This window comes from Podarcis liolepis (assembly GCF_965112155.1).
Source record: "Podarcis liolepis genome assembly, chromosome: 11".
Classification (NCBI taxonomy): domain Eukaryota; kingdom Metazoa; phylum Chordata; class Lepidosauria; order Squamata; family Lacertidae; genus Podarcis; species Podarcis liolepis.
The window spans coordinates 4873588-4901002 of NC_139565.1; the positions used below are offsets into that span (position 1 = coordinate 4873588).

The following is a 27415-nucleotide window of genomic DNA, read 5'->3' on the forward strand; positions in this document are numbered from 1 at the left end:
ACATAACTTCATGTGACTGAAGAGTGTTTGCATATGCTGAGGAACAACCATTCTTCAGCCACCAGTTCATCTCCTTTTTGTCCTGTGGCCTAGCTTCTCTTATCCCAGTGCTGGTGGGGTAGGATTAAAAACCATGAGAATAATAATTTCCTGGATAAAGAGGAGATTTATGTCTTTGAGATGGCTAGAACTGTGCTATAGTGGTTCAGGTTTCAGACAAGGACTGGGAAGCAGTGGCATATTGTGGGTTGCCAGCGCCCAGAGCAAGGTGCAGGGAGGGGAACAGATGGAGCACACATATACACTCAACTTCCTGACAGTTTCTGCATCAGCCAGGAGATTGCAGCTGCAGGGATAAGGAAAGAAGAGTCGCTCCGTTGTCTGAAGAGGTGGCTTCCTGGTTCGCATGGAGAAGCCGTTTTCAACAGAGCCCAGCGTTGGAAGCAGACAGTTGTATTGAGGCAGCATTGGGTGTTGAAATTATGCGCCCTTAAGAATTTTTTGCCGGGGGCAACTGCCCCGTGCCCCCCTCCCCATGCTATGCTACTGCTGGGGAGCCCCTGGTATATATCCTTACTCAGTTACGTAGATTATGGATGTATGTATGGACTACTGTCAATGAGGTCATATTTCCCAGTATTACCTACTCCCAGGGTTATAGTGAAGATAAAATAGAAGGAAGAGGAACCATGTTCACTATCTTGTTCTCTTTGATGCAAAAGTGGTTTATATTTGGTATATCTATGTATGAAGGAGCGTCTCCACCCCCATCGTTCTACCCGGACACTGAGGTCCAGCGCCGAGGGCCTTCTGGCGGTTCCCTCACTGCAAGAAGCCAAGTTACAGGGAACCAGGCAGAGGGCCTTCTCGGTAGTGGCGCCTTCCCTGTGGAACACCCTCCCACCAGATGTCAAAGAGAACAACAACTACCACACTTTTAGAAGACATCTGAAGGCAGCCCTGTTTAGGGAAGCTTTTAATGTTTGATGTATCTCAGTATTTTAATATTCTTTTGGAAGCCGCCCAGAGTGGCTGGGGAGGCCCAGCCAGATGGGCGGGGTATAAATTATTATTACTATTATTGTTGTTGTTGTTGTTGTTGTTGTTGTTGTTGTTGTTGTTGTTGTTATTATTATTATTATGTTGAGCTGGAACCAGCTTTGCCCTTCACAAACGGAATGGCTCTTTTTGCTGAAATCCAGCAGAGGCTCCCACTTTTCTCCAGTTCCTCCTGATACCCCCAGAGCAGCTGCCCTTGCACTGGACACAGTTCTGCTCATGGGTAGTCTGGCTCCATAATCAGTAAACAAGGCAATGCTGTAAATGCATAAATAATAATTTTTCTAGTGAACATATCAAAACCTTAGAATACACTGTTATGTAGCTGATTGGGGGAGGATGTTTCATTATTATTTTTTAAAAAAGCAACGCAAATGTACAATAATGTGCTTTGTTTAAAAATACGAAAAAATGAATTATTCTTGGACTCTGTGTTAGGCTGTATCATTTTAAGAAATGGAAATAGCCTGTCTTCTCTGGGTCATCACTGGTGTGTTTTTATGCAAGGGGAATGCTTTTTCGTGTTAAGGAAGGAAGCGGTAGACACGTCAGTATTTATTAACATTTTTGACAAAGTATGGCAGCACAGGCTATCCTTTTTAGGTTTTGGCATGAACAATCGCCCTTTTATTGGGCCATTAATGCTCTTTCGGAACATCGTGCTGCATCCGCAGGCAATAATTTAGCAGCTGTTTATCAGAGGCTTTCATAAAGCCCTGAATAGTCTTCTAACATTCAGTCACCCTAACATCAGCGTTTTAGAATCCATGCCTGCTTTTAAATGGGAGATCTGTGAATGTGGTTGCTCAGGGATGCGTGACCCACATAACCTATAAATTTGATTGGAAGTTACATTGCTGGCATAGGCTGATGGATAGCAGATTAGAACCCTGATTAACCATGTGATTCGCAGGCTGGGAATATATTGTCTAAGCAAGATTCATCAGATGCAATCAGAATTTCAAGTGGTCAGATGAAATTCAAATGTGCCGTGTGGTTTCTCCGCCTGCCCCCCCCCCGGCTTTGTGCTTTTCTTCGTAGGTTGCCTTCTTTCTCTTGCCCCCCCCCCTCATTTCCAGTGCTGAAAAATACTTCTTTGATGAATCTGCTCCTCACCCTAAAGCTGTCTGACTGTTGTTCATCAGAAAGCAGGTCGCAGTTCAGTGAGCAGAAGAAAAGATTTTAATAGAAGCTGTGCCAAGGGCTGTAATGCATCATTTTAGGGCCCTAATTACATTACAATGACAAATATCAATGGTGACAACAGCAATAACCTACATCCTTTAATGGCTGTGCTGGAAAAGGAGTTTGGGCTCTGTGCCATTAGATTAGACTCGGTTTCAAAACAGAGGCCATTAGAAGTGTGTGTCCACAGTATTATTGGCCGATAACTGAAGCCTACTGGAAAGCCTTGTAAATAAATGCCTCTCTAAAGCATGGCCCCATGGGACAAAAGAAGCAAAATTAGAGGACCAGGGAAGCCGCGGTGTTTCCGAGGCAACTTTAGCTTTCAAAGTGAAGAATTGGCTACTTAATTTTGTGAAATCCTGCTTCTCCCCCCTCGCTTGGTCTCTTTCTGTGCTTCCTCTTGCCAATTAGGGGGATCATAAAAACTCTATTGGCAAAAGCATCTGAATGAAGAAAAAGAGCATCTTAAGCGAAAGTAGCTTCCTTAAATGTTTTGCAATATGGATTTTTTTTTAAAAAAAATGAATAAATCAATGCAACTACTTTGTATACAGAGTTGAGCAAATGCTGGCAAGAAATTATGTCATTCATATTAACCTAGCTGGGAGCCAGGGAGAAATATTCCAAATCTGGTGTAGCCAATGTGCCACCCTCCATATGATGGACAACACATCCCATCATCCGAGGGAAAGATTGTAGCTCAGTGGTAGAGCATCTGACTTGCCTGCTGAAGGTCGCAGGTTCAATCCCTGGTGTCTCCTGGTAGGGCTGGGAAAAGCGCCTTTCTGAAACCCTGGAGAACCGCTGCCAGTCAGTGTTGGCAGTATGCACTGAGCTAGATGAACCAGTGATCTGACTTGCTATAAACACTGCCAGATGCCGGTGTTCCTGTCCCAGACCATCCTGGCTGGGCCTAATGAGTGACAGACTAGTGATACCTGGAAGGTGCAACATGGGGCATCCATGCGCTAATTCTTGACCCAGAATAATTTGTACAAAATTAAATTTATTTTAAACTTCTTAAACTTGCATGCTTTCAGTTTCTAAGTCAGAGCCAGACCTTTTAAATGCCGATTCTATGAAAAATAATAATTACCCTTCTCTGTCATTTATACTTATTTATACCTTCACAGGAATAGCATGAAAAGAATCCCCCATTATAACCTATTAATTAATTAATTAATTTAATAAATATACCACCTTTTTCCCTGACGGAGACTCAAGGTAGCTTACAGATAAAATAGGAGCAGCAAAATGAAATGAAATACTATTAAACATTAACAGAATTAAAACTATACATCTATATATGTCTATATATAGATGTATAAGAACTATTAAATACAGGCAATTACAATAAAAACATATTCTAGGTCCTAAAGCTCTATATTATGGTATTTACTGTAATGGTGGCTTGAAAGCAACTAATGCAGGAACATTCCCAGTAAGTGTTACTGGGTGCAAGTGTAGCACAAAATTTAATTTCTGGCGCAAAGGAGGTGGAACCCATAAATAGGCTTTTAATCATGGGCAAGTCCCTGTACATAGGAAGATACTTGAGAGCCATGAAAACTACATGTGGCTCACTTCATCATTGTCTCGCTTGTGGCTTGAAAAACAGTACTGTACTAACTTCCCACACCCAAGACATACACTGTACATGGGAGCTTGTTGCTAGTGGTAGGCAGAGCTATTGAAAAAATTACAGTGAGTCCCAGGAGAGGTTGCCAACCAACTAAAGGAAACCCCCAAGGTTGGCTTTGCTTGCTTGCTTTCTGGCCAGTTGCCAGGACAGCGCGGAGCAAGGCCCTTTTCTCTGCTCCCTGCTCCCTGCCACTTTTGTGTCTGAGTGTATCATGGATGAATAGATGGCTTGTGCTGCCAAACACCACTGGTGCTCCATCCTTGGGCCCACTGTGGGCTCTGTCCTTTGGCTGTACCCCTGGGCCTGCCACCTGTCCCGGCTGGCTTTGTGCCCATGTCCCAGTATTTTATTAAATGCTGTTTTTTTACGTTAAAAAGAAGAAGACTGTTTTATTTCAAGAGCTGGCAGCCCCAGGGGTGTGCATCTCCACCCACCGCTCACTGCCTCTGGATATATTGTCCTTCCTGTCTTAAAATACAAACAGATGTGAAAATTCAGTCCCGAGTCAGTAGACTCTGCCACTGGCTGCAAAGGGGAACGTGTAGCAAACGCTTGGCATTTAAAAGGACTTGTTTGGAATTTTCGCCCGAGAGTTGAAGGCATGTTGCAACTCAGAATTGCCTTTATGTGTGATTACAGTACAACCAAACATCGCTTACCAGAAAGCCGTAGATGTGTGCGGCGATTCTGTCATCTGCTTTAATGGGATGTGAAGAAACGATTGAAGAATGGTTTCAACAAGCCTGTGACCAAGAATAATTTGTATACCACTAATAATAGCTTTGCACGGATAGTACACACGGAACAAAATGAAGGTTTCTGCTGTGCCCGGAGAGTTGTATAATCCTTTTGCTACACTTTTATAGTCTAACGATGCCAGAGCATCTGGGTTTCAGGGGTTTTTTGTTTTGTTCCTGGGGTGAGGCTCATATTTACAGGGAGGGGAAATTACCTTGCGTTCTCCCTTTGTATGATTCTCCTCCTCCTCCTCATAATTATCTGGTTTAGCAGGTGGCAGGTTACAGCAGGTTTTGGGTGAACACATAGAGCAACCCGCTTATTTGCAATAAACTTTTATTTGATGCTTAAGATAAATCTTTGGCTTTGAGGGAAAGATTTACACAGGCTTCTGGGTGGCCAGCCCTAAGTATTGTAAAAACAATGAGTCAGCCACCCTGCATAATCACGAGAATTTTGAGAATAAAATAAAGCTTAGTTGCCGTTTTCATTATTTAACTTTCAGTGTTCTGTAGTGCTTCTGTCTGCACTTCTCCCCTCACCTAGGAGACACGTAGGTTTTTCCTAAGGCCTGCCTAAGAACCACATTATCTTTTACTTCAAACTCCTTAGCTGTCATGTTTGTAGGTGATCTAAAATCTACAGCAGGGTTGGGAAGCCTGTGGCCCTTCAGATGATGTTGGATTACAGCTCTCACCTTCCCTTAACATTGGCCATGCTGATGATGAAAGTTGGAGTACAACAACACCTGGAAGGTTGAAGATCCTCGATCGCTGGGCTTGGAGTCTCTACTTTTATGATATTTTATATCTTTGCACAGAATAACAAAACCAGCTTCCGGTGTCACAAGGTGAACAGTAACAATCCATAATCTTGGTTCTTACCATCATGAGAGAAATTGCATTTTTAAATTTTATTTATGCCTTACTGGAAAAATGCATTTTGCTTGGAGCTACCAGGAACTTCAGTTGGCTCCAAATAGGGCATCAAGACTGTAAATGGCGACTGGACGATTTGACCATATTATGCCAGTGCTCTGTCGTCTGTTCTGACCTCAACTTCATTTTTTGACCCTATTCAATGTGCCGGCATTAACATTAAAAACTTGAAGTGGCTTGGGACCAAGTTACCTGAAGAATCACACCTGTTCTGACACTAAATTATGCTATAGCCTCCCTCTCCCCCCCCCCCAGTGTGCTGGATGGCTAATAGGGAGAGAGGGGTTTTTTTTAGCAGTGGCACTCCAGCTGTGGAATTCCCCCCTCTCCACAATAGAAATTCCTTTAGCCTATGCTGGACTGTCTAGCTTTATTATATTATTTGCTTGTTTGGTAGATCGAGCTTTTAGTGTAAGCCACCCACAGAACCTAATGCTGTTGGCCTCCCTATTAGCATTGTGAATTAAATAAATAAACGTTTTGCCCAGTGCAAATTGTGGATAGCAAGTTCATCCTCCCCTGAATCCCTTCTGGTTTTTTTGGAGGGTTCCTTAGTCTCTTTTGAAGGTTTGTCACCAACATCATTTCTTGTATGGTTACTTACAGGAACAAAATTTTGCTTAGCCAAAATGTGAGGCCTTCAAAATACACAGTTCAAGCACCCAGATGCCCTGGCATCGTGGAAGCAGAAGTAGACTTTTGTACAAATGAATGTACCAAGTTTATTGTGGTCAGTGTCTTGAAGTGTGTGTATTCTTTTTTTTTATTGGTTTTATTTGACTGTAGCTGTAAAGGTGCTCAGAATTATGTGCACGTGGTACTCCTCAGGTAGACTTCCCTAAAGGTACTGACCAGGCCTGCACAAAATTATCTTCATGATAGCCATTCTCTACACCCATACTGGATTTAAATTTTATATTGGAACCTTTAGTGGGGAAAACATAGCTAGTCTAGCCTAAAGGGGAACATCAAATTAGCTTTGAATTTAGATTCTGATGAAATGTCAGTAGTAACTTTATTGAGAACTGTACCTCTATTTTCTTTTATCCCAGCTGGTCCAATAAGTCGATAATGATTTGCAATTAAAGGTGCACTTAAAAAAATGGGTCAGTCAAACAATGTTTTCTTTACATAACGCCTACTATCTATTATAACTTGCTATTACTGTGGTCATCTTCTAGTGGTTATAGATCTTAAAGATGCTGCAACTTCTACACAATGGAATAATGGTGAGCCTTATGAGACCTACAGTTCTGCTGGCAGGCTGCATTTAAAAAGGGTGTTTGTGGAGTTGCAGCATAAATTAAGAACATTCATTTAGTGACTCTAAACATGTTATTATCTCAACATGCTCTGTTTGTTTTCTTAATTTTTCTTCTTCTTGACCTTGGCCAACTTATGTTCCTTTCACACATCTTCTTTTAGCTCAAGGGAAACCATATCTCAATGTTTTCCAGGAAGATGGCCTTAAATCCTTGTTTTCTTCTGTATGTTTTCATCTGATCTTTTATCCTTGCGGAAGGTACTGTCTTGACAAGTGCATGAAACCGGATTTTCCAGCCTAGGATCATGAAAGAGCTGGTAGTTTGGGAGTGGCATAGACAACTGTAATTAAAGCCGCAAAACGTTTCCATTACTCCTGCTTGTCATCAAGCAGAATATTATGAAAGTTTTCACTTTTTTCAGGATGTTGATTTCAGGCGAAATCCTTGTAGGTGATGGCAGCACAGAAAATCTGGAAAGAAGTGAAAACAACAACAACAACAACAATTTTATTATTTGTACCCCACCCATCTGGCTGGGTTTCCCCAGCCTCTCTGGGCTGCTTACAACATATCTAAAACATAATGACAAAAGTAGAGGAGCAAAACAAAGGAGCATATCATGAAAATCTGATAAGTTATTTGGGCCAGGTTGTACAGCCAATAGTAGAATGAAAGCAATGAGGAGCAGAGTGAGAAGGAATCTATGTTTTTTAAAATAAAATATTTCAGTACAGTGGTGCCCCGCAAGATGAATGCCTCCCTCGCAAGACGGAAAACTCGCTAGACGAAAGAGTTTTCCGTTTTGGAGGTGCTTCGCAAAACAAATTTCCTATGGGCTTGCTTCGCAAGACGACAATGTCTTGCGAGTTCCTGCTGGTCCCCCCCCCTTTTTCTAAGCCGCTAAGTCGCTTATCAGATGATCCGATCAGATAAGCCGCTAAAAGCCGCTAATAGCGCTAATCCGCTAATCCGTCAAAGGGCTTGCTTCGCAAGACGAAAAAACCGCTAGACGAAGAGAATCACAGAACGGATTCTTTTCGTCTTGCGAGGCACCACTGTAGTTATTCAAGAAAATAGTTCACCAGCCAGGACTGCTGGATGAGAGAGAATGCTTTCCCCATCATTGAGAAGTTTTTGACATCTGCTGATGCCATATATGTTTTATCTGGGGACCAAAGAGATTATTGACCAGTTTGTATTGTATACGGAAGTACACTTCTGTACTACTGCTATTTTGCAATTCAACTGTGAGTTGGATAATTTTATGATTTTAGTGATGGTTTTATGTTATACTTTACTGTATCCTTTCCATACAATCCTGAGAACTTGGGTTGAAGGGGTGGTATACAAATATATAGATATAGATACACACAGTGGTACCTCTGGATGCGAATGGGATCCATTCCAGAGCCCCGTTTGCATCCTGAGTAGAATGTAACATGCGTCTGCGGGTCACATTTCTCTGCTTCTGCGCATGTGCATGACGTCATTTTGAGTGTCTGCGCATGCGCGAGCAGCGAAACCCAGAAGTAACACGTTCTGTTACTTCCGGGTCGCCGCGGAGCATAACCTGAAAACGTTGAAGCATATTTAACCTGAAGCATATTTAACGCAAGGTATGACTGTATATATATATAACACCGTCTCTAAACAGGAACACAAGGTTCAGGAAGAAATAAGATGCAAACAAAGGTAGTAACCTCCGTGCTATAGGTATATCTCACCAGAAGTAGGGTTGGTCAAAGTCCACTGCAATTTCATGTGGTCTGTCATCAACTTCGTGCGGGAGTCATGTGGACCCTACCGTGGGTCCCTAGGTGGTGTTGGACCACCAGTCCTGTCAGCCCCAGCCGGCATGGCTCAGTAGGACCACTCTCTTTTTTACAAAAATATTTTCCTCTCTTTATTGATGTATGCTGGTTTAAGTTGTGCTTTGAATGCTTGACTATTAGCGACCAGTGTCTTGACTAGTCAATTTGTTTGGTCATGTTTGATTTTGCCATTCAAATGCCAATCTTAATATGAAACATGTCACTGGCCTGCTACATTTCCGAAATGGACCTTACTTTTGATATTTGGAGATTGCCGCATTTGGATTTCAATAATTATTGTACCATGATAGAACCACACAGGTAAACCTGAAGATCATGGAGGTTGGGCAACAGGAGGACACAGCAACATGGGGGTTATTGTAAGGTTACCAGACGTCCCCGTTTCCCTGGGACAGTTCCCAGATTTACAAATCAGTCCCCATACAAAATCCATTGAAGTTGAAAAGCTTCACCGGATTCATTGAAAAAAATCTGGTAACCTTATGTTATTGTAGTCTCTACAGTTACAGTTACTGCTCATCCAGTGAGGGCAGGCCTATTGCACAAGGACCCTTTGAAATTGTGCTGTAGGGTAGAGTTTAACAATCTGGTGTTTTCGAGTAGATGTGTAGACTGCTCAGTTTGAGCATTATTGTCAAGCGAGACTGCTGCCACTAGTGTGATCAAAATTCTAGCTTCACTTGTATAATTCTGTGTATGTAATTTTGCACACATGTGCATATTGGAGCGTGCAAGAATGTGAATTGTGCTTGCAAATAGAACTTTTGGTGCTCCCTTCCAAGCAAATTCAAATTTTCCATGTACCAAGGGCTAAATAGGGAGGGTATCATAGCTCAGTGGAGGAGGACATATTGTGATGCCAAAGATCCCGGGTTCCATTCTTGGCATCTACAGTTAAAAGGTTCAGGTTGCAAGAAATATGAAAGAATCTTTGTCTTGAGCTCCTGTTCAGAGTAGTCAACGCTGCTCTAAAGGGAAAAATAGTCTGATCCTGCAGTTTCGTAATGAAAAAAGCAACTTTGCATTTCCTGGTTTTCGGCAACGTAGTTGGGGTTTCCTTAGTAAGGATCTTTCAGGAAGAACGGCTTCTTCTTGGTCACTCTGTATTCTTTTCTGTGTTAGACAGGTTTTTGAAGTATTTGCCTTTTAAAAGATTGCATAGTGAGAAGGTCGAAAGGGTTGCTGATGAAAGAAGGAAACCTAAATTAGACAAGTATGAGTGTATCTGTCCTTCGGGTAATGACTTTGCATGAAAGAGCATTTTGTCACTGAATGTAATGACAAACTGGCCCAAAGTAGAATGCAATTTTAAAATCTCCCTTTGGAGGTGGTCTGTCTTCCTTCCCTCTATTAAAGCAAAGCACGTAGAGTAGACTACAGAACAGAAGGGGCTGAATGTGCGCCATGCGAGCTGTTGGATCGTATTTTGAGAACAGAAAGCGCTCAGTTATGTTGAGCTGCTCTGTTTTTATTCTGTGTTAACTAGCTAAAACGTTTTGTTCACAGATCTGCTGGTATAAAATGTGGTGTTTAGGTGACACTTTATGCTCAGCAAAAACCTGTTGATGCTTCCAAAGTACAGTAACAAACGCAAGAACTCAATGGGAGAGAAGGGTCCAGCACCCTTCACCACGTCCCCCCTTTAAGGGATTTACAGTATTTATGCAGTTAGAGATATGCAGCCGTGTTGACGCTCCTGGTTAAGAAAACTCTTAGTCTTGAATAACCAGTTCTTGCTTTCAAAAAGTCAGGGTGGGGGTGTTGAAACCATGTCCCAGTTGCTCAGTACCTCTGAGACTTGTGGCACAGTCCCAAGTCAGAAGGATTGAATCTCAACCCACCGTTTCATGAGTGGACAATGTTCCCACTTACGAACAATGCTCCCCCCTCCAACCCCCACCTTCCCTTCTCACTGCATCTCTCTTTGGCACATCCCATTTCATTCTGGAGGGTCCCTTGACCCTCAGGAGCAGCTTTTTGGAGGGCTGCATCAAGGAGTAGAGGGTGGGATACAAAGTTTGAACTTCTTTGTATCCAGGTGTGAGTCATTTGCTGTGGCAGGTGTCTTTGGCCCTCCAGATGTTACTGACTCTCATCAGCCTCATTGGCCAATGGCTAGGAATGAGGGGAGTTGCAGTTCAGCAACATCTGGAGGGCCAAGGTTCCCTGCACCTATGCTATGGGATGAGCCTTTGTAGACACAAATGCCTGTCATCAGAATGTGTTGTTATCTGGTGAAGTGCCTGGAGAAGTTCATGTAACAATGTACAGTATTATTCTTTAAACTACAATGGACTAATGCAGTGCCTCTGAACAAAAAGCAAGCTGAAGGGACTCTTATTTCAGGACAATATGTTAGTAGGACCAAAGGTTTTCTGTCTTCAGTTGGTTTGGGCAGCTGAAGTCAAGAGGATGACTACTCTATCCTTTGATGGGCTGCCGAGCTAGGGGTGTGAATCCTGTTCAGCTAGGGATGCTGGTATGTGGACCGAGGTTCATGGGTCTGCTTTTATTAATGGTGAAGTTGGGAGTCTGCGGGAACAAGCCCTTGCTCAAATCCACACTATTTACAGATCCCTAAGGGATGCCAATTCACATGACCCTCGAGCTGATGTTAACTGCTTGAAATTCCTGTGCATTTTGGTTTCTTGCCATGGCCAGTTGCTTGGATGTGGTCACTCCCATGTGCAGGGTTTAGGTCTTTTGCGCACCACTACAAACACAACATCTCTCACTCTCTCTTTGTAATTATGTCGAAGTTATAGTCCTGTGTGAAAGGACATGTATGCAGGAATGTCAAGCAAGTATCACAGCAGTTGTGTGGAGTGGCCCTGATAACAGGGCTCATTTCAGAGGCATTGGATTGGGGGCTTCAGCAACCTTGTTGTTGTTTATGCAAGCAGGGTGGTCCAGGGTGCGGTGGGGCTAATGTTCACCCTGTGCTTGAGGCTAGAGTTTATCAAAAAGCAAGCACCCACACGTCATCATGTGTGCATCTTGTGCCCTGAAGTGGAGCCCAGGTGGTACCCCCCCCCACCAGGAACAACACTTTTATTAAAGTCTTCCTGAGGCATTCAGATACCGATTCCTGCCTTCGTTTATTTTTAACTGGAACTGTGCCCATGTAAGGGGGTGTTTTAAAATATGGAGGTGTTATCTGTGGGGTGTGCAAACGTTTGCTTTTAATGGATTGTTCTGATGCTAGTTGATCAATCAAATAAAAACTTTTAATCGTCCAGTAGTTGTTTGTAAATAAAGTCCAGACTTCAGTGTGAAACTTCACTGAAAAAAAAGCAAGCAAAACATACACTTGATCCCATATGCAGTTGAAAGATAAGAGTTTTGCTTTTCACTTGTTTTTTTTGGGGGGGGGTTGCAGGGGTTGTGAGGAATCTTATTAAAGAAGGGGAAAGTGTGTGCCAATCTCAGAGGTTGTTTTTTATATTTAAAAAACCTGCTTATTGTGCTACAAAAGGCTCCGGAAATCTTTCAAGAAAGTCCGATTCACCAATGGAAATTCAATTCTCTCTTCTGCATTGAAGCTCAAGGGCTTGCTATTATGAGGAGCTCTCAGAGCAGCAAGTGGTTATTGTTGACCGTTATTCGCTTCCTAATTGCTGAACTGGGTCTGCCACTGTTGTTCCTGACGTTTGATTTCCTTTTGGAAGGATGAATACAACCAAGGAATCCAGAGTTCACCTAGGTCTAAAACATGCACATGAGTGATGCAAGATCCTCCAAACCTAACACATCCTGTTGGACCATCCTGTACAATCCAGATGCTGGAAGTGCACAGAGTTGGCTAAACCAGTACATCTCTATGCTTGGGTTGGCAGTGAGGTCCAGCCATAAACACTGAGGCAGCAGAAAGCACAAGAAGAGGTCTGGTGCATCAGACCAAAAAGCCCATCCTGGCCAGCATTCTGTTCCACCGTGGTCAGCCAGGTGACTGTGGAAAACCCACAAGCAGGACATGAGTGCAACAGCCCCCCTCCACTGTAGTAGCACTAAAGCACTGTTGTTTTGATTCTGGAGGGGATATTCAGCCATCATGGCTAGAGGCTGCTGAAAGCCTTGCTCATTAATTTGTCTAATCTCGATTAAAGCTGTCCAAGTTGGTAGCCGTCACTGCGTCTTGTGGTTGTGAATTTAATCATCTTATGCGCTGCATGAAAAAGTACTTTTGTCTGTCCTGACTCTCCTGCCTTGCAGCATCACCTAAGGTTCTGTTATTGTATGGGAAGGAAAAAAGCTTCTTCCTATCCACTTCCATCAGTGTTAGGCTGTGAAGGTGAGGGGATAGAAGCTGCAATTACCTTTCACCCCATGTTTTAAGAGTTGCTTATTGGTCTCGAGGATTTGCACAACTGCATGCTGCTGTCCTCCTGTAGTAAGGCTATTTTTGTTAGAAAAAGGGCAGCTCTGTGTCTCAACCCACCAGAGGGTCCTGTTTTCCTCCTTATAGCTGCTTTGGTGCAGCCCCTGAAGCCAGTCCAGAGGACTGAGCTGCCCATCTGTCAAAACGGCTGTTTTAAAATGTGTTTTGCTCTTTATTTGTGATCACAATGGTATGTTTGCAATATGTTGCTCACTAACTTTCCCTTTCTCATCCACAGGCAGAAATTGTCAAGAGGCTGAATGCCATATGTGCCCAGGTCATTCCTTTCTTATCCCAGGAGGTAAGGGGGGCTGTTTATACGTGCTGGCCTCAAATTGCAGGATAATTGCTTTAACTAAAGAGGAGATGAGGTGTCTCTCTGGCAGTGCAATGCTTTCACTGTTTATATTTCACTTTTCTGCCGTTTCATTCCTTGTCCATCATCACTTGGGTTTAATATGCATGCAAGAGTTTTAAAACAATGATCCTAAATATTGGTGCCTACAGCATCTCTGCCCTGGTGCCAATGTGAAATTGGAAGGACCTTAAGGTTAATCTGACATCCTGTTTTTTCCAGCCAGGTGCCTCTGGAAGTTTATAAAGAGGAAAGAGAATTATAGCCATCAAACTTTGCTTTGCTGCCCACCTCCACACTCCCCCAAATGTAGTAATTGGAGGCATATTGTCTCTGAACATGTAGGTTCTAGTTAGAGGTCATGGTAAAAAGTATTAATAGTCCTACCCTCCATGAATAAACCTAGTCTGTATATATCTAAGTTAGTTCCATCACCATGGTTTTGGAATAGTGAAATTCCGTATTTGTGGTTTGCGGCATCAGCTGCTGGAAAGCCGGCATCCTATTCTGCTTTCGTCCCGCTGCAGTAAGCATTAGGATCGGGCCGCTAGTTATATAAAAATGTTTGCCTGTCATTCTGATACATTGGTGTTAAAAAAAATGACTCTGTCAAGATGGCATCTAATAGGATATATTGAAAAATTGCTGGAAAGGCATGATTTGTGCAGCATTCTTGACAATTGGTGTTAAACTTGGCAGAAAAATAAGAAGAGCCGTCAACTGCTGATGTACTAGAGAGTAAACAGTAAACAGGCTAATGCAGGTCTCTCCCTCCCCACCATCTGGCCTTGGCTCCTCTTTCTTCAACCTGATTATTAACCAAGGATTTTAAAAAAATCTATCTAGGCTTGGAGATAGAAAATTCGTATTGACTTGGTGAGCTAGTTTTCCAAATCTCACGCTTTCCTTGAAATGAAAAATTATGCTTTCCTAATAGGCTGCTGGTAACTTTTTACCTTTGGCTAGTGAGGAAATAAATAGGACTCTTAGGCCATGAAAAATATCATATGGCTTAATCGTAGATTAATGTTCATTGGGATTGGGGAGGAGAGAGTAGACTCAGTTTGTCCTGGGATAATGGAACCTTTCACATTCCATCCATTCCTTATTTTTGCATGGTTATTTCTCTCTCACTTCTTCTCAGTAATCCTAAGAAAGGCAATCTGGATCTGGGGGGGCTTCTGTTTACAGCATAATCAGGATGTGCTTATGATTCATATTGCATGACTGTTCCGTGCATCTTATCATAGCTAGGCTTGCCGCCTTTGGGTCCAAACCTCTTTATACGTATTTTGAGTATGGCCAGGGATAGAAATGGAGTGTGACCTAGAAATGAAAGCTACATGGTTATAGTAAGTGTCACACCCATTTACCCCCCCCCCCCAAAAGAGAGGTGCCAGTACTGCGTACACTTGAGTAGCCCCTGAAAAGAAGGCACTGCCCCACATAGAGCAGAATGAAATGAAATAGCATTGTGCAGTGATTTCCCCTCTCTTAAGGCCAGCCCAGTTGAGTAGGTCTTACAGTGTTGTTTCATGGGGTTTGGGGTTTGAGTCTATAGCGCTGAGGTGAGGAACTTTGGCCCTTCCAGATGTTGATGAATAACAACTCCTATCAGCCCAGCAAGCACTGCCATTGGCCTGGAATAATGGGAGTTACAGTTCAGCAACATCTGGAAGGCCAAAGGTATCCACATGTGCTATAGTGGGAGGAAATTCCATAACTGGAGTGGAGTAGCCTCTGAAAATACCACCCTTTCTAGTCTACCGATGTCTAAATCTGGTGCAAGATGGCGTTGTTAAGAGTGTTCTTGGGGACCCCAGAGATTGGAACAAGTACTGAACTGGGGTAAGTTCCTCCAACCCTGTTAAAAGATGGGTTGCTACAATGTACACTAGCAAAATAATATCAGCTTTTTTGGATTCTGAAGACAGTGTATGCTCTGTTACACAGCATGTCGGTGTTACAAACCTAATCTGGTCACGACTTCCATCTCAGGAATCTGGAGATAATTTTTAGAACTGTCCAGGAATTTGCATTCCCAGGGTTTCTTGTAGGAAACCTTGGCTCCTAAAATTGGAAAGTATTTGACATTTATAGTGCAAATGCCAGTAGCAGGCCTAATATCTGCTTTCAGGCGTGCTATGATACTTACCTTTCTTTGTGATTGTAGCTTAGATGTTTTCCTTTGAAACACGGTCACAATATTTCCTTCTTCCATTTTCCATATAACATTCCAGTTCACAAAAATAGTTTCTCTCTTTATTCACTGGCAGTGCAGATATGAAAATGTCTTTTTTTTAAATGGAGTTGCCCATTGAAATTACAAATGTGGTTGGGGCAGATGATCAACAGTATGGAATGAGTTATCCTGCTGCTTGTTTTATCATCTCATTGGTTACATAAGCAGATGTGTCAAGACAAATCCCTGGTACCCTAAACCCTTGTGATTATCCTGTTGGGTTGTAATTTTACAAACAGTGGTTTGTTCTGCTTCTAGTCTTACATATCCTCTTGCCATTTGTATCTGACTAGGGAGCAACAGGATTCCAAATGAAAAGTAATTGTCAGAATTTCCATATAGAGTTTAAGTATAATGCTAGAAAAAAGGGGTGTTCAGAGGAGATTTATCTCCCCCCCCCAAACCCCCAATTAGTTCCATTCCTCTGTATCTTACATCGGGGTGGACAGAAGATAGATTAGGATCTATTGTCAGATCAGCAAGGGTTTCTAACTCACAGCTGTTCATGAACAGTACAACATTTCCACCAGAACTAGGCTTCTCTCATGAAGAAAGTAACTAGGAGTGGAATTATTGGTTGAGGATTGTAAATTCAGTTCAGTTTTGGTACTGAAAACAATTTCCTGGGCTCTGAACATATTCAGTGGCACCTTGTACTGAGCGTATGTCTTCTTCACTTGGCCCTGGCTTGTAAATATTGGAGTTCTAGTAAAGAAACACCAAAGTGGATCCTAGTGGCCTCAAGTCTGCCCACTCTTGCTATGCACAAAGTAGCACATATGCCAGATGTTGAGGCAGACGTTTCATCTTTAATTCCACTTACCCTGTGTTCTCTTCTCACCACCTTACCATCTGCTTGGCCACAGGAAGCAAGATTTAAAGGCCAGTAACCACACACTTCCTTTTAAGCAATGCCTTCCCAGAATTGTGCTCATTACAGTGGTACCTTGGGTTAAGTACTTAATTTGTTCTGGAGGTCAGTTCATAACCTGAAACTGTTCTTAACCTGAAGCACCACTTTAGCTAATGGGGCCTCCTGCTGCCACTGCGCCACTGGAACATGATTTCTGTTCTTATCCTGAAGTTCTTAACACGAGGTAGTATTTCTGGGTTAGCCGAGTCTGTAACCTGAAGCTTATGTAACCTGAGGTACCACTGTATTGGACAATAATGTTGAAGTGTATCAGATTCTAAGTATTATCAATATTTTGAAATCACAGGTAGGATTACACTATTTTGTGCAGCAGTCAGCTGAGATGTGCAGTGTTTGGTGGGGAGCACAGATCATTTGTACCTGTAATGTTAATTATTTCAGCTATTTACTGCCCCTAGCAGTAAATGTTTCATCTAGGGCCACCCAGTGCGTGAGTGGTGGATTGAGCTAGTGTCCATATGAGATAGATATTATTTTTATTATACCACATTGGGCCTGTTGTATGGTAGATTACAGTTTTTAAAAAGCGGACCTTCATGAATTAAGAGACAAGAATGAAGTTCTCTGGCCCCTGACTATAAACTTGGTATCAAAAATGATGAACCACTAAATAGAACTGGCACTGCCATGTGACAGAATAACCCTCTGAAAGCGTGATAGGCAGAAATTTCTGTCTGAAAGCCCCAACTCCTTAAAAAGTGTTGCCATTCATTGAGGTGGTGATGAGGGACTATTTGCGCTCTGCTCCAGATAGCAAAATGTTGTGGGCCAGCATTGTATGTGTGTCTTAGGGGGTGGGTCAGGAGTGCCAAATAGTTATAAAAGAGCGGCAGAAGGAGTAAACTCATAAGGGTGAGAGAAAGGATTGGTTAAATGTGGTGCCACACTCAGTGTGTGAGTTCTCAGCACAATCATTTAGTTGGTGGTAATACGTCCTTATGAGAGTACTCCACAACTCCAAATTCTATCTACACCAAGGCAACTTGAAGTTTGCACCTGCAAAAGTACATAAATATGGTATATTTCCAAGCATTCTCCTATTTTGCTAAAGTCTGAATATCTCCTATTTTACATAATCTATTTCAGTTTTTGTATTGATATGGAATACCACATTTTTTAATTCAAAAATTGAAAACCGGTCTCTGTAGATAAATCTACTAAAGCTTTAGTAGTTGATTCAGTTACAGGTCAAATTGGCATTCAATTTATATGGTATTTTTTCAGGGCTGAGAAAAATGATTTTTTAAAATTAGAGTGAGGAGGGAGATTGGGGGATTGATTATAAAAAGAGGGTTTTTAAAAGAAGTGTGACATTACTTGAGAACATTTACAAAAGCTGGCAACTTCTTTCTATGTCAGATGGGATATAAATGCAATAAATAATAACAGTGACTGGGTGCACTGGGTGCTATTCTTAAAAAAGGGGGGGGGAATTGGGGGTGGCACAAAAAGTCTTTAGCACCATGGCATTATAGCAGGAGATCTACAGGAACAGCCTTTAAAAATATCTAAATAATTTTTTAAAATGCAAATTTGGATGGCCATAACACATGTCTTGGGAGCTTGGACGGTATAAAATGGCACTATTTACAACCTCAGCTGACAACAATTTAATCAGTCACCACCATTAAAACATTTAATAGTTTAGGTCATCAGTCTCTTACTTCTGCACCTCAAAGGCTTCCAAATAACTTGACTAAAGTGAGTGGTGGTCTGAGCAGTAGCGTCACAGTCAGTGTTATAAGATGCCTTTGGCAAAGTCTCAGTGAATCATGGGTGGCTAACCTGGGAGTCTTCAGATGATGTTGTTGGACTCCCAGCTCCCATCAGCCTCAGCTAGCAAGATCAAGTATCAGGGATGATGGGAGTTGTAGACCAAATGACATCTATAGGGCTGCAGGTTCCCCATCCCTATAGTAGATAAAGTTTGGTTTGGAGGTGCAAGAATAGAAAGATGTCTGTTTCTACTAGATATCTCATGTTCCCTCAACAATATGATTTGGGTGTTCCATTTTTCCATGTACCATAGTTAGTGTCTGCCATGTCTTTTCTCCATCAAGTTTGATATAAGCTCACTCTCCTTGGTTGTCAATGTCCTTGTTTTTGCACTGAGTTACACTAGTTATAAAAAGTGTAGAACTTCTTTTAGCTTTGTAATCTGAAGAGGCAGTTTCTTTCAGGTCAGGCCACTTTGGAATGAGATTCTTCTCTGGAGTTAGAATGGATACTCTGATTTGTCTTTCCATTAGCAATTCTGCTGAGCTATATCCGGTAGCTATCAGTGATGTTGACCTGTAGCTTTAAAAGAGCAATATGTCAGTCATTCTGTCTCAATATTTTCTTTGCAGTCTGTACTGCTCTCACTGTCTCGCTATTTACTTGAAGACAATGAGATCTGTTGATAATATGGTAAAAGTGGTAAGTTGTTGAGAAGAAGTAGGATTCTGCAGTTTGGTTGCATTATTGGTTATGGGTATTATTCAACTACCGTATTTTTTGCTCTATAAGACTCACTTTTTCCCTCCTAAAAAGTAAGGGGAAATGTGTGTGCGTCTTATGGAGCGAATGCAGGCTGCGCAGCTATCCCAGAAGCCAGAACAGCCAGAGGGATTGCTGCTTTCCCTGCGCAGCGATCCCTCTTGCTGTTCTGGCTTCTGAGATTCAGAATATTTTTTTTCTTGTTTTCCTCCTCCAAAAACTAGGTGCGTCTTGTGGTCTGGTACGTCTTATAGAGTGAAAAATACGGTAAGTTTTATTCAGAGTAGACCCACTGAAATTAATGAACAAGACTCAGTTAGGTTTATTAATGTCAATAGGTTTCCTCTCAGTAAAACATTGTTGTATCACTGTGAGTCCCATCTGGAATGCCAAAGCAAACAATGGTATTCAGCTAGCAACAAAGCTTTGATGGGTAATAGGAAAGGGAAGGATAATGATATACTTAAAATGGTAGTCCAAAACAACAAAAGTCTGTTGACTTCCCAGTTCACAGGCCATCTACTAGTTTCCCCCCAATATGTATTGCATAGGTCAGTAGCATGGCGCCTTTCAGCATTTATTGGACTCCAGCCCCCATCAAGGTCCATCCAGCATGGCCAATGGTCAAGGATCCCAGCAAGATCCGAAGGGCACAACATTGGCATGTAGTGACTAGCAGTTCCTTTTACTGTTCTGAACTATTTCTTTTGCAGTAGTCAAAGGATAAGAGTTTATGCTTTGTCATTTCCAGTACTAAGCCTCATTGCTCTCTGCTTGGCTCACTTGCAGCATTTGTCTAGGTAAATAAGGGCTTGGATATCTTCCATCAGTAGCCTGTCCAATTCTTTCAGTTCCAGTCACTTTGACCCTGCTCCCCTTAGTTCAGTTATCCGTGTTGTCCTTGATGTCCCCAGGATTCTGCTTCCCCCTCCTGCTCCTATGTCAGCTGCTCAGTAATATTAGGCTGCCTCCGTTTGTTCTTTGGTAGTAAAGTATAAAAGTCTGATTCCTCATACCCTAATATGTCAGGAGATAGTCAGGTACACATGTAAACTTGGAGGTCAAACCATGGAATATGGTGCCTAGAGGTTGCATTTGAGGGACATTCTATCATTCTAGCCATTTTTCTCTGTAGTCACATCTGAGAGCTATTCATTTTTCTGGTAGTGGCAGCATGGACTTCCAGGCAACATAGAGCCCACAAAGAGGGATGGGTTTGCCTGGTTGTCCGCTGTTCCTTCTGCAGTGGTGGTGGTAGCATCAAGGTGCAGATGGCACCAGAGAAAGGCCAAATATGGCCCAAAGGTGGTGGCGCTCTTGTGATGTAAAGAGCTCTGTCATCTTCCTTGAGATATCTGGAGGAATACTTGTGATTCCCAGTGCCATAGCTAGGGGGAGGGGAGGGTAGCTAGTTTTTTTTGCCCTGGGTGAAGCTTCCAGAGTGGCGCCATAGAGGCTTCCAGTCTGTGTGTGTGTGTGTGTGTGTGTGTGTACACAAATGTGCATGGAGGGTGCCAAACTGGGTCTTTGATCCTGGCTAAATAATGCCTAACTTTGCCCCTGGTGTTTCCAAATGGCATTGACTTAAAAAAGAATCTTGCAAAAGTTGTGATAAATGTAGTCTGTTTTGCATTCTGATATGTCATGGATTGGGTGGGGAAACTGATCTGGCTTATAGGCAAGATTCTTCCCTTCTCTGCTCCTTGCAAACCAAATTCAACAGGGACTGAGACATCCACTTTCTGGTGAAGGTCCTCTTGTACTGGAAGTACATATTTTTCTATAAACCTGATAAACTTATTAATATCACATTCTCAGGTTGTCTGATCTGGATTTAGATCAACCAAGTTTACTGGCTTGCCATTCCATTTCTATAACTTTGTGAAGCATTAGGTCTTCTTTTAGCTTCATTCTTCTTGAAAGCCATTTGTTTGGAATTCCAAACACCAACTTATATATGGCTCCTCTTTTAAAAATAAAAATTAAGCCATTCATTTTATTCAGCCAGTTCATACAAGACTGAGCAGATTATTCAAACGTTTGTCCAGGTTTATGAGCTCTTTGATAGAAGGAACCCATTTCATAAACTACATTTATCTTGGGGATGAAGTAGGCATCATACTTGACTAGAACAATCTAAGTTGTGCTTATGGTCCTCTTTTACAAGGTAAAGGGTTTTTTAAAAAAATGTTTGGGTTTCTTTCTGTGTAGCAATAAAGAGTGGAGTTACATGTACAATTCCTTCACCTTTGTGGAGTTTTGTGGTTGGGGAAATTGGAGAAAACTCAGTACATTCTAAAGTTTTGAAAAATCAAATCCTGTAGCACACACACAAAATGAAATAACTGCTATGTTATGTGGGCCACTAGTAGGATTCTAGTATGCTGTCTCCTATGTTGTTTGATATTTTGGCGGGGCAGGTGGGCAGGGGATATACTTCTTAAAAAAAGTAACTTGGTGTTTATGTGCTTATGATTTTCTTTGTCCTTATGTCTCCAAGAAAAAAAATACATATTTTGGATGCCATCAAGTGCACTCTTCCTTATAATTCAATGCAGGAAACCTCCCTGCACATCAGAACCCGAGCAGATCTTCTAACATTATCCAGACCATAATATGCCAGCAGAGGAAATGAATGAAATTGTGCCTACTAAATGGAGTGCATTGTGGTCCATGAAAGCTGATGCCATAATACATTTGTTACTCTTTAAGCTGCCACACATCTCGTTTTTAGTGAATGTAAAGCTCCCTTGTGACTTCTGTGAATAAGACCCACTAAGAGCTGGTGAAAAAGGCAACCTAGTCACTAGCCAATATAACCCAGGGGAATGAATCCTTTTTTACTCTAGCTACGGTGATCAGTCATCTTGAGTTGTAGAAGAATAATTCATCAAATTTTTTCCATTTTATTGAGAAATAAATCCATTAGAGCAGGCTTCCTCAACCTCGGTCTTCCAGATGTTTTTGGCCTACAACTCCCACGATCCCTAGCTAGCAGGACCAGTGGTCAGGGATGATGGGAATTGTAGTCTCAAAACATCTGGAAGGCCGAGGTTGAGGAAGCCTGCTTTAGACTCTACAACTTGTATCTAGTTGTGGTATTACTTTATACTCTGAGACCATGTAGCAAAGAGAGTAGTACACCCTGACTGGAACACAAATATCAGAATCCGGAAATATAGCACATACATCAATGCTCATTGTAGGAGATGATGTTGATAAGCAGAAGAGTCAAAACTAGGAACCAATTGGAAAGAGCATGGCACTCCCTCTCTGTGGTCCAAACCGATCTACTTCCCCGCTTGTTTTCTTTTGTTAAGCTTTTTTTGGGGGGGGGGTGTAGCATAATGGTGCTGTACAGATCTGAACCTTGGCAAAAGATGGTAGATTTGGAGTAGTCTTCGAGTACCTGCAACAATCTACCTGATTTCTGACCTTTGCCTAGGGAACGATTGTTGCAACTGCTTATAATCATATAGTAACAGTACAGTGGTGCCTCGCAAGACGAAATTAATTTGTTCCGCGAGTTTTTTTGTCTAGTGAATTTTTCGTCTTGCGAAGCACGGTGTCGGGAAAGTTTTGGAATAGCTTCAAAAACCTCAAAAAAGGCTACCACACCGCGTTCTATGAGTTGCTCCTCGAAGTCAAGTCGCAACTGTATTAACGGTGTTAAGAAAAAGGAAACAAACTTGCAAGACGTTTTTGTCTTGCAAAGCAAGCCCATAGGGAAATTCGTCTTGCGAAGCAGCTCAAAAACCACAAAACCCTTTCGTCTAGTGAGTTTTTCGTCTTGCGAGGCATTTGTCTTGCGGGGCACCACTGTATCTGTGAACAGGATGCACTATAGATCCTGGTGTTCTCTCAGAAGCAACAAGTAAGCGCTGCTTTTTCCTATCCTGTGCCACTTTACTTCTCAGTGTAAAACACAAACACCTAAAGAAGTTGTCTTTTCTTTCAGCCATGTGAAGGCATTGACGGCTTGTAAATGCTCCAATCTGTATCCTTCCTTTTATGCGCATATGTAAAAAAAGAAAGAAAAGGGAAGGCTGGAGAATGCCATCAGTCATTTATTTATTGTGCCTGTGGGGAAAATGAACAAAATGCAGTGGCTGCATGCACTGATGGCAGTGTTAGAGCCTGATAATCGTGCTAGGTTAACTCATCTGATTGCTTGTTAACTTCGTAAGAAATCAATGGCGTGCGCTAACATGGTTCGATGGAAGAGATCATCGTCTAAGTCGCCAGAGATTTCTTACTAAGATTATCATTGTGGTGTGCCACCATTGTCTGAACTATACGCAGGGCACTTTAATCAGCATGCCTAAGAACACTCTGACCTTGCCGTATAAATGATCTCAGCAGCAAACCAGCTAAAGACCGTGGAAACTCTTGCTTCCTTATAATACTTAATATGGTGTATTGCATATTTCTAGTAATCATGGCTATTAAGTGGGATGATCAGTTTGTATATTTATGCAGCGTAGGGTCAGACTAGATGTAATGTCTCTGAAGATGGCAGCCACATAAAGAAACCCAGTGTAACCCTGTTTAGGCATTCTTCCCCCGGTGTAATCATGGTGGTGTGAGTGTCAGAGCAGGGTGTGCTCTCTGACCCCATTCTTTCTTTCTATTGCATTAACGTTACTGCTCCTGCACTCCTTTGCATTGGGGCTGGACTTACGCAGCAATTATGTAGGATCCCCACACGATTTAGAGCCCTAGGACAGGCATGGGCAAACTCGGCCCTCCAGATGTTTTGGGACTAGAACTCCCATCATCCCTGACCACTGGTCCTGCTAGCTAGGGATGATGGGAGTCCCAAAACGTCTGGAGGGCCGAGTTTGCCTGTGCCTGCCCTAGGATATCATGAGACAAAAACCGTCCCTGGTTCAGAAGTAAAACCCCAGCTTCTCACATGGGAGTGAGTTGTGGGAGTGGTGTAGCCATAGAGGGAATGGGGGCAGGTTTGGGGTGGGGCTTAAACTAGACACTCTCTATGCCACCCCCGGCCCCCATGAGGCCTTTGTTCTTCACTGCTGGGGCTCACTTGTCAAGGAGAGAACTGGTCAGCAAGCAGATTGTAGCAACCGTTGCTCGTTTTCCTTAGGACTACCACCACTCTCATCTTCATCTCTTCTGAGCGGGCCAGTAGTTGGGTGGGCAACAGTGGAGAAAAGCAGCGGCAGGTCCAGGGTGGCAGTGGGTCTGGGGGCAGTGCCCATGCCAGCCCTTGACAGATGCCAGGGGTTGGGTTAGGATGTGGGTTGCCTAATTCCTGCTCTGTTACAAAGCATTCTGGGTATTTTCATGCAAGTCTTGTTCTCTTTTCCCTACCTAACCCATCTGTCAGTACTGTGGCAAGGGCCTCTTCTGAGATGACCTTCCAGTTGTTATTGGACTCCTATTCCCACTATCCCTGGCCACAACATGCAGGCCACTGTGTTGCTTATATCTGCACTCGCTGGATCATCACCTTGCCGTGGTGAGTGGGCTGACATGTTCCTATGACCCTTGTGAGTGAAGCTGTCAGGAGTCTCGTACTCCAAGCAGGGTCACCCAAGGCGGTAAGGTCAAAGGGGAGGAGCTAGACAAAGAATGACCCAAAAAGTCCTCAACGGGCAGGCGGAAGATTACTGAAGTAGTTATAACTTTGCAGCTAAAATGTATGAAAAAAGCAATTGTGTGTTTGCAGGAAGCTGTGACATAATAACTCCTTGCTTGCTTCTTGTGCAACGTGTGAAATGGCCCCAATACTGAAAGACTTAGTTCTTTAGTTTACTGGTTGACCCATTTTATTTTCTGAGTATGTTTCCCAAAGGCTTAGACAAATGAACTAAGTTTCCTCATAATGTATGCTCATTCTAGCATCGTCCAGTGCTAATGGCATGTTACTCCATTGGCATATGATAGATGGAGCAATATAGATGGATCAGGAGGAGGGTGACCGTGCTATTCTATACATTTTGACTTTAAATTTTGAAAAGTGCTGAGTTTTAGAAGACGGAAAAACATTTTTACAAGATGACCCAAGGACTTGGTTGCGGGGAGATTGGTATTGCTCCACAATTGAGGTGTTACAGGCATTCTTTAGTAGACGTTAGTGAATCTTGTTCAGCTATTAAAATGCAACTCTAGCAGTAACCATGCAGCTCTGGGGGTGAGGAGTAAGTTTCCCAGTCACTAAACACTGTTTGAGTGCTTCAAAAATGTGATATCCACTTTATAGAAGTTCTACCATGAGGAACAACAAATTTACATTTGTTACTCCATACATTAGTACATTGTACATTAGTACTCTGGAAACTGATTTATCTGGGAGGACCCTCAGTCTTCCTGTTTTCCCCCACTTTCTTTTTGCCTTTATTTTCCACCTCTGCTCATGTTTTCTTATCAATAGAAGAACAATATGATACGTGAACTATCCATTTCCCTCCTGATAAAGGAAATGCATGCTGCTGCTGCTTTTTTTGAGGCATATGGAAATCCTGGAGACTTTGCATTCAGAACATTTGTGCTGTGTTCCTTTGCCAACCGTAACCTTCGAATGTGACTTACTGTCAATTTCCATGGGACTAGCATCTTCTGTCTGGGAAATGGCCGTCATTATTGTCTTTGAGACACTCATAGAGGTGAATGAGCATCATAAGCACTGATGAGCAAAGGCTAGTATTTGACTTGCACATTAATTTGTTGATGCCAGAAGGTCTCTGTTTCACGTTGCACTCCCTATGTGCACAATTCTGTTCCACAGTGATTCTGCACCAGTGATTTTTCTTTTCATCAATAATCTCAGTAGAAAAATATTTTCTGAAAATTGTGTCCTAATGGTAATGTTATTGCAATTAGTTGACCTATGGTGCAAATAGGGTAAAACTACTTGTTTAGCTTGCAGCACATATAATAGGTCCTAGAACAGACAATTCAATGGTAAGTCTGTGAGCTCTTAGAAAAGGATGCTGTGATTACTAAGACTCAGCATAGGTTTTTTAAAAATAAGTTATGTCAGATGACGCTAATTTCTTTCTTTTTTGATGGAGTACAAGCTTGGTGGATCAGGGGAATGCTGTGGAAATAGTGTATCTTGATTTCAGTAAGACCTTTGACAAAGTCCTCCATTATATTCTTGCAAGGAAGCTGGTAAAATGTGGGTTGAACAAGGTAACTTATGTGGCTTTGTAGCTGGTTGACTGACAGAGCCCAAAGAGTACTCATTAATGGTTCCTCGTCATCCTGGGGAAAAGTGACAAGTGGGGTGCTGCAGGATTCTGTCCTGGGCCCAGTGTTGTTCAACATCTTTATAAATGACTTGGATGAAGGAATTGAAGGGATGCTCATCAAATTTGCAGATGACACCAAACTGGGAGGGGTTACTAATGCTGTAGAAGACAGAATCAGAATTCTAAATGACATTAACAGGTTGGAGAACTGGGGCCAAGCTAACAAAATGAATTTCAGTAGGGACAAATGTGAGGTTCTGCACTTAGGCAGGAAGAACCAGATGTACAAATATAGGGTGGGGGACACCTGGCTCACTAGGAGTACAAGTGAAAAGGATCTAGGGGTCTTGGTGGGCCACAAGCTTAACATGAGTCAACAGTGGGATGCAGCAGCAAAAAAATAGCTAATGCTATTCTAGGCTGCATCAACAGAAGTATAGTGTCCAGATAAAGGGAAGTAAGAGTACCACTCTATTCTGCCTTGGTCATGCCACACATGGAATACTGGGTCGAGTTCTGGGCATCACAATTTAAGAAGGATGTTGACAAGCTGGAAGGTGTGCAGAGGAGGGCATCCAAGATGATCAAGCGTCAGAAACTAGACCAGGGGTCTGCAACCTTTAAGACAAAAAGAGCCACTTGGACCCGTTTCCGAAGAAAAAAAAACTGGGAGCCGCAAAGCTCGTCATTATAAAAATAACTTTTTTGTCACTTTTTAAAAATTATTTCTTTGTTTGACCCCTCAGAATTACTCCTCCTCATAGAAATAAACGTTAAATTAACAAGTTACCTTTTTTGTGTGTGTGTGTTCTTCACTCCCCTTCAAAACAGTGACCAGCGTACATGCCCCCTTTCATTGCAGTGACCAGCGTACATGCCCCTTACAATGTAGCGGGCGGGAAGGTGACGTCGGGACGGTGCGTGACTAACGCACGCACCGCCCCCATGCGACGTCACAGCCAGTACAGCGCCCGCCACAGTTGGGAGTGTCGGGGCGCACAATGCGCCTCCTCCCCTTGCTAGTATCCGCCCCGGAGCTGCGGCAAAGGTGTAAAAGAGCCACATGCGGCTCCGGAGCTGCGGGTTGCAGACCCCTGAACTAGACCCTAGGAGGGTGTGAAGGAGCTGGGTATGTTTAGCCTGGAAAAG

The 27415-nt window shown here is 42.6% G+C and overlaps 1 protein-coding gene and 1 long non-coding RNA gene across 8 annotated transcripts in view; one reads left to right on the forward strand and one right to left on the reverse strand.

Annotated features, from left to right (window-relative positions):
- The window catches only part of LOC310688515, a 699093-nt gene that overhangs the window by 353396 nt on the left and 318282 nt on the right, over positions 1-27415 (reverse strand). The gene's annotated exons all lie outside the window — the stretch shown is intronic.
- LOC310688419 (transducin-like enhancer protein 4) overlaps positions 1-27415 on the forward strand; it is a 127807-nt gene that overhangs the window by 27609 nt on the left and 72783 nt on the right. For all 7 annotated transcript variants that reach the window (XR_014516925.1, XR_014516926.1, XR_014516927.1 and 4 more), the window contains one exon: positions 13279-13341. Coding sequence is in view for 1 of the 7 variants with exons in the window: in XM_083464889.1 (XP_083321015.1) it covers positions 13279-13341 (63 nt within the window). In the remaining 6 variants the exon portion in view is untranslated. The remainder of the gene's footprint in view (positions 1-13278; positions 13342-27415) is intronic.